The following is a 14,416-nucleotide window of genomic DNA, read 5'->3' as shown; positions in this document are numbered from 1 at the left end:
ACACACCAACACACACACACACACACACACACACACACACACATGGCGCACACTACACAACACACACACACACCTGGCGCACACTACACAACACACACTATCCCTCTCCATCCTCTGCGCTTCTCCTCTGTCTTTGAATTATCCTAACCAAGTCGAGCACCAGTGGAGTGTTGCCGAATATAAAACACTACAAAGACACAAATGGGAACCACACTTGTGCTCCCAGCTTCTCATGGCTGGGTTTTATTGGCCCGGGAGATCCGACCTCGCCTCAGCGTCCTGGCCAGCATTTTCTGAACAAGGACGAGCTTGAGAGGAGCGGCCATAAAGATGATCTCTTCTTTCTGTCACCTTCTCTGTCTTTATCTCTTCTGCCACGCCGGCTGATTTATTGAGTTCAATTGCAGACATTTATCAGATGCATATGAGGACAGGAACGATGACTGAGGGAGATGAAGAAATAAACGTGTATGCACTTCCTCCACTCCTGCGGCGAGACCGCGCGGGTCGCGGCAGAACCTTGTATCTGAAGGAATATCGCCGTCGATGCTGATTTAATACCATGCACAATTTAATCTGACCGCAAACAGCCTCCGATTCCGGAGTAGCGCCAATCCACCGCACTCTAACACAGTTATCCCACCGTGACCGACCAAACCCGACCGAACCAGGCTGGATTTGGCCGAGCCAGATCCAATCAGGGCGATTTAGAATCTGCTGATGTTTATTAATCTGTGTTCACCTCCGTGGAACGGCAGGCCGGTCCAGCGCAGGCCGCTGATAGAAAGCAGAGCGAGCGTTCTTGGAGAAAAGACTTAAACGTATCCTGACAGCACAGCTGCTGGCCTTGAACATACGGCGCGCTGGGAAAGGGAGCACCACACCACATATTAAGGCACACACACACACACACACACACACACACACACACACACACTCACACACACTCACATATAAGAATATATACAGTACAAACAGATGCAGACAGAAAAGACGACCACACTTTAACTCTTTCACATGAACTCTGCTAACGCCGCTTTCCTAAAATGTCCTCCTACAACTGACGTCTGCTCTGCTGATGACCGGATGGTGACTGAACACACGGCGGTGGCAACAACACGTCACACAGTCTCTACTAGAAGACGTGAAATTGACAGAACTGCTTTTTTTTAGTGTGGAGGAAAACTCAGTCAAATGTCCGTCAATTTTTGGCATTGCTGTTGATTTGATCAAATAAAGAAATAGGCTAAAAAAACAAAAATACCGAATAAAAAGGAGGTCATAATTTATGATGTTTGCATGTTTTTGATGCAGAAACGTATCAACATTCCTGCACCTTCCCTGGTAAACTCCTCCCCACACGTTTGGCAAGACACAACATTTTTGTGGGTCATGGTGAGAACACTTTTCAGTGGTTTGATCATTGCATTGCTCATGTGTAAATGCACGTATGCTATAGTTCTCAAAACCTGTCGTCATAGCTGGGACATACCAGCATTATTACCGTGTAATTAGAGTGTGTAATTTAACTCGCAGTAATTCAATGAGCTGAAGCTGCTCCATTAAAATACCAACAAACAGACGGATGAGTTTTCAGCACAATGTTGTCATTTCATTTCCATTTTTACCGCCGACAAGGCCGTAGTGTTGCCACTGCTGGTCAGTCAGCAGGATCCGTCTCAAACTACGAGGAGGATTTTCAGGAAACTTGGTGGAGCCAAGACGGAACCCGTTCAAGTCTGGAGCAGAGAACTGCATTTTTCTTCCACTGGTTTGGTTGAGGTTGCTTTGGTAACAGGAGTCCTTCCCTGAGTGCCCTATTAGTGACCACCACTCCTGGTTTAAGCCCTTTTAAACGTTCTCCCAATGCCAGCATTCAGTAACTCCAAATAAAGATTTCAGACGACTTTTGGATTCCGGAGATGTGAATGATGAGAACGATTAAAAATGAAAGACTGACACCGTGATCATTTGCAACCAATTTTCATTGATTAGGTTAAATTTGAAGGTCTAAAAATACAGTTATTGGCAATTAATAGAAAATATAAAAATGTGAATTGTATAAATATAATTAGACAAAAAAAAATACAATTATCAAGCCACGCATAACAATTTCACCCAGTAAAAAAACACCAGTGAGATCAGTTATTTTTTGCTTATAATGCGCTGAGAATGACCACAGCCACACCACCGCGGTTACTGTGACCCACGTGAGTCCGGGGCAGACGACACTCGTCTGCCTGTCTGAGGAGAACGAGGAAGAATGGAGCAGAAGGAAGGATGTACGGTGGTGAGAGTCGCTGCTAACAGTCCCCTGGAAGATTGTTGAGAGAAGTGAAACCCTGTAACTCTTAAATTACAGCCTGTCGGAGCTGGCAATGGAGGTCGAATCAGCCTATAGGGCCTCTTACAAGATTGCGAAATCTACCAGCGTTCTTGTGTTCTGTCGCTCTGCCTCAGCCACCGGGAGGTTGGACAAAAGATACAAATACAAAACTGACATCACACAAAGTCAAAATGCAGCACAGAGAGGTTTAACAGGCAAGAATTTAGGGTATATTTCCGAGAGCATAAAGTACACACACGTGTCCCAATGAAAATAGGAGAGAAAGGCCTCAGTCAGCCTGTAACGTGAAACAGATGTTTATCACCAATATCCTCTATTACTAATGTGAGCTATAAAATTCCATATAACCCAAATAAAAACTCCATTTATCGGACGGTGGCATGTGGCTTCGAGGCTGCCCTGCTAATCCGCTGTCACTGCTGCCAACGAGGGTCATTCCTCTCTGATTCACACTTCAGTCATGTGTGTGTGTGTGTGTGTGTGTGTGTGTGTGTGTGTGTGTGTGTGTGTGTGTGTAGGCATGTGTGTTTGGGGTCCGACTGCATCCCTAACCACATTTTAGTCCTGGCATCCAGGGCAGTGGTTACCCTGCTGACCTTGTGGGGGCTGTAACGGCAGCAGACACACAAGGAAAACAAGCATACTCTCGCGCGCGCGTACACACACACACACACACGCGCGCGCACACACACACACACACACACACAGTTGTGTTTCCATCATTTCTGAGATTACACTGACTTACACTCACTTCCATGTGAATCTGCTCTGACTGCAGCCACAAGCTACCTCACCCTTAACTTACCTTCACCTTAAAACAAGTCCGCAGCCTGAAGTGTAACGATTTGCGTCATGGGGACTTACTTTGTGTAAACAGATGTATGTCCCCACAAAACACACACGCAGACACACACACACACACACACACAGTTGGCAGTTCCACAGCTGGGAGCAATGAAGGGCCCATCGGCGGGATCCAGAGAACACCCCACAATTGCCTGACAGAAAAGCCCAAATTGTTAATGGGGACCACACTCATTTTCCCATTTTTAGAGGAAGCCTTTTTTCCACCTCTCCCTCTTCTCTAAATGCCTCCCATTCCAAACAGCCTGAGGACAGCGTCTGATAGATCGTCCGAAATTAAGGTGTTTTAAACAAAGTATTTCAAGATATTTCTCATCGCTGCAGATCAGAGGCGCACAAACTTCACCAAAATTAAAGGTAAAGAGAGAAATAAATTTTGTAGTTAAGCTGGTTTTCTGGAGGCCTGCTGAACTTGTGTGGGGTTACAGCACACAACTGTATTGTTAACACATGTTCACGTGTCTCATACTTGATGCAGCCGTCACAGTCAATGTTCCCCGTGTTTTCTTTGATGGTTCTCTCGGAGACGAAGGCCGGGTACTCCGTGTCACATGGCACCTGCATGGTCCGACTCATCCTCTGACCTGAGAGGAGGAGAGAAAACAGGGAGTACATCAAATAAAGACAAACAGAAAAACTGAGAGACGGAAAGAAAGAGACTGAGCGGGACTCGGTGAGAAGTTCCCGGAACTCCTTTTGATTTCAAAGTCAAATTTATATTTAAACGAGTTGTGCAAACACCTTGCAAGCAAACAGTTAAACACACCACATCCTAGCAAATATACAAGTCTGAAAGAAAGCAGAATTTGTGAAGCAGAGCTGCCTCTTGTCCTGTCAGATATTTCTTGTGTAAATCAAGGCCAGGCATGCCCTCAACATTACTTGAACACTCCTGCCACCCAGAGGCTCCAAATGGTAGTGCTGCAGGGATATTGTGGCAAAAATCAGGCTTCTTGGGTCAATATTTTTGAAGCAGTCTTATTACAGCGAGGACTAATATAATCCTAATTTGCATATTAATCACAAACATGAAAGGATACGTGGTCTCACTGCATAAGCTGAGTTTTATCAGACTGCTCTACACATATTTTTACACAGTTTACTAAAGAGCTTGGATTATGCATGAGATTTGAATGGATCGGTTTAATTACTGCGTGTTATCAGCGGAACATTATTAAGGGAAAGTATGTGAGCACGTGTGTACAGCTGCATGTGAACTACATGCACAGCCTACATGTGTACACGCCTGGTATTAGCTCAGCTCAGTGGGCTGGGTAGACTGGCTTACAGGCTGCTAAATTGGTGTTCTTCAGCCGTGTGTCACAGGCCCATGTTGCCATTGTACAAAGATGTAGAAAGTGCTGCTAAGACCTGAGGCCAGCCAGCTGTGAAATTGTCTTGACTGCTTGGCAAGCAGCAACACTCAGCTTCACTTCATTCAGGATAAGAGCGCGACAGGAAAGCATTTTATAGACTTTCATTTTGTGGTTCTCTCGCTTTCTCTCACATTCACGTTCAAAATACTTTCATATTAGTTTTGGCTGGAATTAAAATGACAATATGATGCTGCTTCGAGAGGCTTTTGCTCCAGACAGGCAAACAGTGTTCAACACTCAAAAAGCACTGGGTGTCACAAAGTTCATCAGTCTGCGGTGATCACATGAATGCGAGCGTGCGGGGGACGGACGTACAGACGGAGGCGCGAGAGGAGGAGGGAGACCAGAGCCGGGGATGGAGGGTAGCTCCTGTTACAGGGGGATATTTTTTTCCCACCACTACCAATATGACGCACATCCTAACAGATCATAAAACCATCCAGCTTAACCCCCTCCGGACACGCAAACAAATGTGCATGCAGACGCACACACGCACACACACACACACACACACACACACACACACACACACACACACACACACACACACAACCCCTGTAACACTGAGGTCACTTGAGGTAATCTCATGTTTTGCCGGTTTGACTTTTGGGTTTTGGACGGTGCCTCTTTCTTCTGTTTTTCCGTGGTCACGCTGACTCAGACCGAGCGGCGGCCGGGAGGAAGACAGAGACAGGAGGTCAGCGCTGAGGACACTGCTTGTTACTCCTCCCAGTGAGCTCTGCTCCGACAGCTGATAATCTCTGAATAATCTCTCAAGTGTCCTTTCAGGAAATACATTTTTTTTTAAAAAGTTTGAAAAAAATGTTTGTTTGTGACGTGAAAATGTTCATGTTTTTTGAAATAATATCAGATAATAGTTGAGTTCCTCCTCTGCTTTTTTAAGTCGAGAAACTACTTTAAACATTATGAAAAAAACACATTTTAGATTATGTGTGTACTACTGTGATACATGAGTACGTTAAAAGTGAGGGAGAGTGACATCCTGGGGATTACGTTAGACAATTCAGCATTACAACGAGGAGATGCTTCACCCGACCTGAACACTTTCATTTTCCAATGACAAATTAAAGCGACTTCTGCTGCTCCTGCAGTTGTTGCAGGTGTGAAGATGTCAAATAAAAAAAAAGAATAAAATTACATGGATGTCCCTTTTTATTTCAGTCTCGGTTATTTTAATTTGAAAACAATAAAAACACAGAAAAAAACTTTGACGCATGACATAAAAAAGGAGCATCAAGAACTCTCGTGGCAAAATGACAAGTTTTACAAACAGAAAAAAATGTGGAAAATAATTTTCAAAATGGCCGCCAACAACATGAGAGTCAGGCTGAACTGAGAGGTGGAGTTCCTCTGACAAAAGGACTGGGACCCTGACCTGAGAATGAGGGGGCTGTTTACACACCAGCCGCGCACGCGTGTGTGCGTGTGTGTATGTGTGAGCGTTTTAGTGTGTGTGTGTGTGAGTGTGTTTTAGTGTGTGTGTGTGTGAGTGTGTGTGTGTGTGTTTTAGTGTGTGTGTGTGTATGTGTGAGCATTTTAGTGTGTGGGTGTTTTAGTGTGTGTGTGTGTGTGAGTGTGTGTGTGTGTTTTAGTGTGTGTGTGTGTGTGAGTGTGTGTGTGTGTGTTTTAGTGTGTGTGTGTATGTGTGAGTGTTTTAGTGTGTGTGAGTGTGTGTGTGTATGTGTGAGTGTTTTAGTGTGTGTGAGTGTGTGTGTGTATGTGTGAGTGTTTTAGTGTGTGTGAGTGTGTGTGTGTGTGTGTGTAAGTGTCTTCCTACCTTTAGCTGTGAGGTCCGAGTGCCACCAGCTGTACAAGTTAAACTCCACCAAGAATCTAGAAGGCAAGGACCAGAGCAGGAAGGTCAAGCACGGCTCGTCTCACTAAGGGAAGCTGCAGCTCCCATAATCAAATCAATCACAACCCCCCCCCCCCCCCCCCCTCCCTCCAGGACCGACTCTACACAGTACACGGAACAAATTCTCTCAACATGCTACTGGACTTCACATCAAATCAAAGAACTAATCCAGTCATAACAGTAGCTGTCGAACTGGTAACACTGGTACTTGCAGGAGACTGAACAGATCATAACGTCAATGTCAGAACTGTAAATCCGCTCTTCTATGCACGTCAAACGCACGAGTCTTCACATCAAGGAGCCCCCCAGCAGGACGCCTGCACGCCAGCACATATCGTGTCTACGGCGATTTGCATTCATCGTGACACCTGTTGGTAAAATCCTGAATGGTCTCCCCTCAACACACATCGGCGTACGAATGATCGTTCCTGTATTTGTGATGAACAGCAACAGGGACACTGATGGAAAATGGAATGTATAAATCAAATTACCATTATAATGTCTATGACAAAGACTTTGATGTTATTACTGACAGCTCAATCCTCCCATGATGCACTGTGGTGACACCAGACCACCCAGGAAGGTCTGCAACCACAGCGTGGCATGGCAGAGATCCTCCCAACAGGAAACATCAGGTAGCCATTAGCAGTCGTGATCACTGATGATCACATCAATATACATGCGGCTGTGCTCGTAAACAAACACACATTGGTCACAGACTAACAGTTGATTTGATCTGACAAGAGAAGACAACCATATGCGGGCGAGCGCTATTACAAACAGACACGACACTCAAGTCTTACATGACAAGCTCGGTGAGGATCCACTTCACAGCAGAGAGGAAAGCAAAGTACGGCTTCAGAGAGAGAGATGAAGAAAAGATTCAAGCACTTACGACACACAAGAAAAAAGTACAAACTTTAATGAAGAAGCAGCTCAAAGAAAGTGCCGCACACCACACAGTCCCAGCAGGGCTGGACACAGCATAAGAATACCATACTCACATCCAGGAGAGTGTGTCCACTGTCGCTACTCTCAGAAAAAACCCAGCAAAGAGCCTGGTAGTCGTACAGAGTGACCCTGAGAGGGTGAGGACAGGAGTGACAGAGTTAGAGGACATTAGGAACAGGCCCGGGTGGGACATTTTCATCGACGTGACTGGTCATGAGTATCGCTTCTGTCAGGAACGTACAGGTAATAAAGGGCTTGATTCACACATTCTCTCCACTGTTACACGCCCGCAGGGCCTGTTGGACGGCTGCGAGGAAAGAAAAGGGAAGAAAGTTCCCACCTCGGAGAGGACTGCTGCTTGGCTTTCGGGCAGTATATTGGATGAATGTGGCGAGAGCGGGGACAGGAAGGCAAGTGAAAGCTGAGAGCTTCCCCAGAGGTTCCTCAGTGTGATGGAGGAAAATGTATGTGTGTGTGTGTGTGTGTGTGTGTGTGTGTGTGTGTGTGTGTGTGTAGATGATTTGGGGATATTGGGGGATATCGGAGAATTTAAGGGCTTAGTGGACCCTCAGGGTGTGAGATCTGGATCTGTCTGGGCTGGGTTATTGAAAGGCTGTCTAACACACACGTACACAAACGTACACAAACGTACACACATGTACACACATGTACACACACGTACACATTATCACACACACATACTGGACATTTCCTCAGAACCTTTGGACGTGTTCCTATTTACTCTCCTGCCAATTGAGAAGGTACCGCTGGATGAACTAATAGCTCTAATCATTCCTCCCGTCAGGATGATGTCCAGCCCTCAGCCTGGCGAGAGCTTCCTCTCAGGCTGATTGTGTGTTGTGAACAAGCACATCGTCCGGTCCTGTGGTACAGAGGGCACTCACAGGGGGGTCACCATGTCTTCACACATGTATTCTGGGTCACACCACTCAGGCTCCGCCTCCTGTGGAGCCTTCATCGTATGAGCCTTCATCGTACGAGCCTTCATCGTACGAGCCTTCATCGCCGTCTCTTCTCAGGAGGAAGGCAGAGACAGACAACTGCGTTTTGTCTGTCACGTGTTAGAGACTCAGTTTTATGTGGTAAACAGCAGCGGCGGATTATTCTGGGTGTTATCTTCATTCCTCAACCCTTCCACGGCAGCTGTTTGGGTTTGTGTGTCATGACTTGGCCCTTCTTTCTGTCTCTCAGGGCTGGTGTGGTGTTGATATGATGCAGCCGTGCCTCCTTGCACCTTAACGTTCTATATTAGGTGGCGTGGTCTGGTGTATGTTAATTGCTTGTGAACCTCAGAGGGCAGAGCCAATGGTGAAACTTATTTTTCGTTGTATGCTGTGACTCTCCGTCTTCTACAAGGAAAGGCGTGGCCTCTAAGACTCCCTGCTCCACTGATGACAAAGCTGTTGTGGGAGCACAGCTTAGCTCATAGCAGGTGCAGACGTGAGCAGGAGCCCACGCAGAGCACCGGGACGTGGAGGGGACCTGCTTCTCCTGGGATGAGTTTTTTGATTTGATTGACTCTGTTTTAGAGTGGTGTCGATTTGTTTTAGAGGCTGTATTTTTGGTCAACCCTAATTTATATGAATAGGATGGATAAAATATTCCCTCTCAGAGAGGCGCGGCCCGGCACCGCTCATACAGCGTCTGACAGCTACGGCACACGGCGGCCAGCGAGGATGTACAGTATGTTGGGGTCACAGAGACGTACATGTCGGAGAGAGAAACTCATTGTGGAGAAAAGAAGATCCAATGGTGCCTGACCACCACTTCATGTCAGCGCTCACCAGGCCAGATGGTCGGGTCAGCAGCCATCAGCAGGTACTGGACGTGTGGGTGTGGGTATATTCTCATCACATGGCTGCATAATATTGCGCACTGCATTCTTATTAATATAAATTCTATTGCTTTTTAAAAAATAATTCAAAATCAACTGGAAGTAATTTGTTTCTCTTTGTCCGGAGCTAAAGTCTGGACAGCTGATCTGATTCAACTTCATGACCTCTTTGATGTTTTTTTAATCAAGACGAAAATATTAAACAAATTAGCCGATTAATTCTCTTCTCATGGCACCGGGTGAACACAGATCTCATTGGATTCATTAGTTTTAAGATCTATAAGCTGCTAATCATGCTCATGCTGCGCTGACATGTCTCGTGTTATTCACTCATCACACGTCGCTCTCAATTTTGAACAGCCCAGCATCACATGACCTTAAAGAAGGAGTTAAAGCGCTCTTTGTTTTCATGAGTGGGACTGAGAACTATTTGCTGTCAGCTTTTAAGGTTGAGCCTGATGATTAACAGGCGTGGCTGTCTACTTGTGTGAGGATTTGTCACCGATGATTTTTTTCAGCGAGACAGCGGGGTGAGAATCCCTTCTCCTACGTCCCCGAGGGAGACCTGATCAGCAGGGACGGTCCCCCTGCACGTCTGGACCTGTGATGGTGAGCGTCTGTGCAGTCCTCAGTGTGGACGCATGTAAGACTCACCAATGTCTAAACACAGCAGTTTGACTCTTGTGTCCTTCTCTGAATTTCTGCTCTACTATGCTGAGAATTTCCAGATTAATCGCAGCGAGTCCCCACCCACTGCTCCCGGCATTTTCCAGAATACACAACAAGCAGCATGTGTGTGAATATGTACACATATGTCAGGCTGTGATTTCAAGTTTCTCCTACATTTCAGGAAAAGATTTGCTGTAATCCCCTAACGGAGAAGTCTGCTGAGTGAGGGGTCAAAGTGCAGCGCTTAATAGCTCAACACGATTGGCCAAGTTAAGAGCTGTCAGCGCGACTGGAGACATGCTCTCATTCTGTGGCCAGCCTATGTGCCTGATACTATACGTGCATGGATACAGACAACACACATCTCTACGCACGCACACATGCACCAGTGTGTGCACACACCCACGCACACACAGGCTAAAAAAAACACTCACCTCTTAAAAGAGCCCATCTGCAGAAGCTTACTCATTACTGCTCCCTCTGCTTCTCCAAAAAAATTCCCTGTCTGAGAAAGAAAAGACAGATTAGAACGCTGATAGTAGAACAGTCATAATAAAATGTAACCCTGACATCTCCTTGGAAAGTGTTGATAATGGTGGGCTCTGATGGGTATCAAAGTTGAGTCATGCACAACATTCTGAGAGGAACCTGAAGTGTCCAGCATGCAGACACATCGACTGGAGCATGGCTGACGGCTCCACGTGGGCAAGACCGTGTTTCTGAAGAGGACATCGCCATCATAACCATTTTAGTAGCCTGTCACACGACCCACACATACTCTGTGACATTGGAAGCACATGGGAAGATTCTCTCTGAGTCTGTCCACCATCTTTGGTTTCACTGGACCTGGATCACACCTAATTACTTCTTTAGCCGGAAGCCTGTTTGCTTGACTCAGCTGCAGGTTTGCTGACCTCTGAGGAGGCCTGCTGGACGACGTTTTCCAAATTAACCTATCAAATAATTACCATATCGAACACATTTGAATCAAACATCCACCGAAACCCTTACAACAACATCGAAATTGCCCAAAGCCAAACATGACATCATAACCATCCACACGTGTAGACGCTGTTAATCTTTACGGGGGGGGGGGGCTATCAGGAGATCCACAGCAGCTCTGAAGCAGTGGACAGGCTGGATCGACAAACCATGACTTGATTGCTGACATCATCAATCATCATCATCGTCCTTCATTTCAAAGAGTTTAGAGATTAAAGTATAGATTCAGACACCATAAACAACCTTAGTAAGAACAATCACACAAATTACACATTTATTATCATCATTATAGCAACATAAAATTGTCCATGATAATATATCCTTTGTTTCTACTCTGTTGTTTATGACCAAACATATTGGATGATGACATTTTTGCAGGATGTGAGGTGCCAACCCAGCGCAAACACGACTCAGTGCTGTAACGAGTGACACGTCTGTCACACTCCTGATAACCTGCTCAACACTGGCCGGGCTGATCACATACACGTTACCGTGTAACACACTGACGAGGTAACATACACGTTACCGTGTAACACACTGACGAGGTAACATACATGTTACCGCGTTACGTACTGATGAGGTAACATACACGTTACCGTGTAACACACTGACGAGGTAACATACATGTTACCGTGTAACACACTGAAGAGGCAACATACATGTTACCGCGTTACATACTGATGAGGTAACATACACGTTACCGTGTAACACACTGACGAGGTAACATACATGTTACCGCGTTACGTACTGATGAGGTAACATACACGTTACCGTGTTACACACCGACGAGGTAACATACACGTTACAGCGTTACACGCCGACGAGGTAACATACATGTTACAGCGTTACATACTGACACTTCCACTGCTTGATAAGAATGAAGTGCCAAGTAGAGGCCTTGATGCCTCATCACCTCCAAATTAAAATAAAATCAAGTGTCGGAGCCAGAAAGTCAGAGACACATAAAAAGAGCAAGCAGGCGAAGGGCGGCGACCGCCAGCGGAGAGACATCTTGAGCCAAAGCTCCAGTGACAGCACGTCTAGTGACAGCGAGGCAGAGGGAGCATGTTATGAGCCAGCACCATGTCGGCAGTGAGAGGAGCAGCCTGAGCAACATGACTGAGCCAGAGATGGAGGGAATGGTGGAGGTAAACATGCACGGTGGCTTCAGAACTAGCTAAGACTCTGTTACTGTTATGTAACGGTAAGCCTGACTCAGTATCAGGGGCCAGGGCCAAACCTAAATCATGCTTACATAGGTACGGAGTTTATGGATTTCTGTAAACAACATGACTAATCCTGAGCTCTATCTCTGCTCCAGAATGCCAGAGGAAAGTTCAAAGAATAAATGTTAAGCTGACAAAGCTGCTATGTTTGAATCCATCCCAGAATAATCACTGCTGCTCCTATCGCCAATCAGTGTTCCCCAACAATACCAGGAAAACCTACAGAGTTTTGGGGCTTTTGCTTCCAGCCACAGAACCCCACCTCCACTCCCAGCGCTCAAACAAATGCTGCTCGGTAGGAACTGATAAAAAGCTCCTAGTGAGGGCAGATTATGAGAGCTTTTCTCTTCTTGTAATGTCTGCCTGGACCGGTGCGTCTCACCAGCGTGTAGTCCTCCGCCACCAGGATGAAGCCGTTGTTGTCAATGAGGTAGCAGTTGATATTCTGTAGAAATAAAAAACAAAAACAGCCATGTTAAAACAGATGAAGACACAGGCGTGACAGAGGGACTGGTGGTGGAAGGCTGACTGACCTCCTCATCACAGCTGATGGAGCATTTCCCGTCCAGCGCTGCACACTGAGACACAACAAGATGAGAAACTGCATTCAGCTTCTGAGCGCTACAACAGACACTCGGAGAACATGGAGAACATAGAACTGTTCTATCAGTGGGCCACATCTGACTGTTCTCAGGAAAATCATTTCTTAAATGAAGACATTTGATAAAACACACTGTCGAGATTTACGTGTTGTTATCTGTACCAACAAAACATTAAAAGCATTGCAAACAACTGAAGGACAAACGTGAAGCACACCTGCTAAGACGCACTCCAAGTGCTGCCCACAGAAATAAGAAGATCGTCACTCCTCTAACATATCACAAACTTCATGTCAAACTTCTTTTCTTTTCCGTGAGCCTCTGCTTTTGTCTCAATTACTATAGTCCACATGTGCACGCGTGTATCTGTGCATGGAACATGTGAGCGTGCAGTGAATGTGCATGCGTACCTGTCTGCTGGCTGTCCAGAATTTCTTCTGAAAGAACTCCAGCTTCATCTGAATGCCCACAGCTGAGAGACAGAGTCACAGTCAGTGAGACGTGGCAGCAGCACGTGCGTGTGCGTGTGCGTGTGTGCTGTGATATTTATCACCATGGAAGAGACAAGACAGATAATTGTAGACAAAATGTCAGAGAGCATCTCTCACTGACTCTACAGAGGGAAAAGACACTTTCATTGCAGGACAACTGCTTCTGTTGGACAAAAGAAGTAAGATACAGCAGCATCTTCGGGCATGCATGAGTCTATTTATATGGAAGATTGTGCGTGTGTGTGTGTGTAAATGTAATACTTTACTATGCATATGTGCATGATTGCATCTAACCACACTCAAAATGTGGTTTCACACCAGACCTCTCTCTCTCTGCCCACATGAAATCCATCCCATTCCTCCGTCTGCCTCCCTGTTGTTATCCCAACAGGCTTTTTCAGGGTTGGTACACAGAGCTGCTCTCACTCCATAATCCTCATCCCAGCAGGTCCCTAAATGCACAGATCTGACCAGAAATTCCACTCCTGGAAAAAAAGTCTTTGACATTAAATATGTCGGCTTTTTCAGTCGACTAGGCAAAGATTGACACGTTCACCGCAGGCTTCAACTTCCCTCCTCTCCTCCTCTCCACCCGCCCCTGCTACTCCGACTCAGAGGAACCCCACCTTCCTCTCAGTGGGGGCTTGCCATGCTACAAGGGTCTGAAACTCCTCCTGGAACCCAAATATAGAACCTCTTCCAAAAGCGGACCTGGCCAGGTAGTAAACCAGCGGAGGAGAATGTGTGGTGTTCGGATGGATCCAACAGCTGGAAAATGCGTAATGGTGCAGTCCTTCAGATTACTGTGCTGGTTGATTTGGCAACACCAACTCTGCTCATGGTGACAGCAAGTGTGTTTTAATTGCAGTCTCCAGAACTCTGGAGGTAAAACAAACTATTGTCATTTCAATAAAGAATTTGGGGAACATTGAGGGTTTTTCCATCGGTCTGAGAGCTCCAATGATCCGGGTTAATGCTGCATGAGTCAGAGAGTAGCGGCGCTCGGTGGAAGGAGCCGGTTACCTCGCTGAGAAGCTGAGGTTGCAACCCGTTGCCTGCAGCTCTTCGTCTAATCACTCACTGCGGCTGTTGTGTGTTTGTTTAAATGAAAATCTTCGACATTATTACTCGAAGTAGAGACGTCCCAAGCCGATCTTGGG

General features: G+C 46.1%; 1 protein-coding gene across 4 annotated transcripts in view; it reads right to left on the bottom strand.

The window, feature by feature from the left end:
- LOC147256709 (voltage-dependent calcium channel subunit alpha-2/delta-3-like) overlaps positions 1-14,416 on the bottom strand; it is a 103,163-nt gene that overhangs the window by 3,001 nt on the left and 85,746 nt on the right. For all 4 annotated transcript variants that reach the window (XM_086214930.1, XM_086214928.1, XM_086214929.1 and 1 more), the window contains 8 exons: positions 13,176-13,237; positions 12,700-12,744; positions 12,549-12,611; positions 10,373-10,443; positions 7,468-7,543; positions 7,267-7,319; positions 6,386-6,441; positions 3,681-3,795 (listed from right to left, as the gene is read on the bottom strand). In XM_086214930.1, the coding sequence (XP_086071056.1) occupies positions 3,681-3,795; positions 6,386-6,441; positions 7,267-7,319; positions 7,468-7,543; positions 10,373-10,443; positions 12,549-12,611; positions 12,700-12,744; positions 13,176-13,237 (541 nt within the window). The remainder of the gene's footprint in view (positions 1-3,680; positions 3,796-6,385; positions 6,442-7,266; positions 7,320-7,467; positions 7,544-10,372; positions 10,444-12,548; positions 12,612-12,699; positions 12,745-13,175; positions 13,238-14,416) is intronic.

Source organism: Aulostomus chinensis, chromosome 9 (assembly GCF_037954235.1).
Source record: "Aulostomus chinensis isolate RoL2024-O1b breed Wild chromosome 9, RoL_Achi_v1.0, whole genome shotgun sequence".
NCBI classification, from domain to species: Eukaryota; Metazoa; Chordata; class Actinopteri; order Syngnathiformes; family Aulostomidae; genus Aulostomus; species Aulostomus chinensis.
Note: the sequence above shows the minus strand (reverse complement) of the source record. Positions and strands in the feature narration are given on the sequence as shown.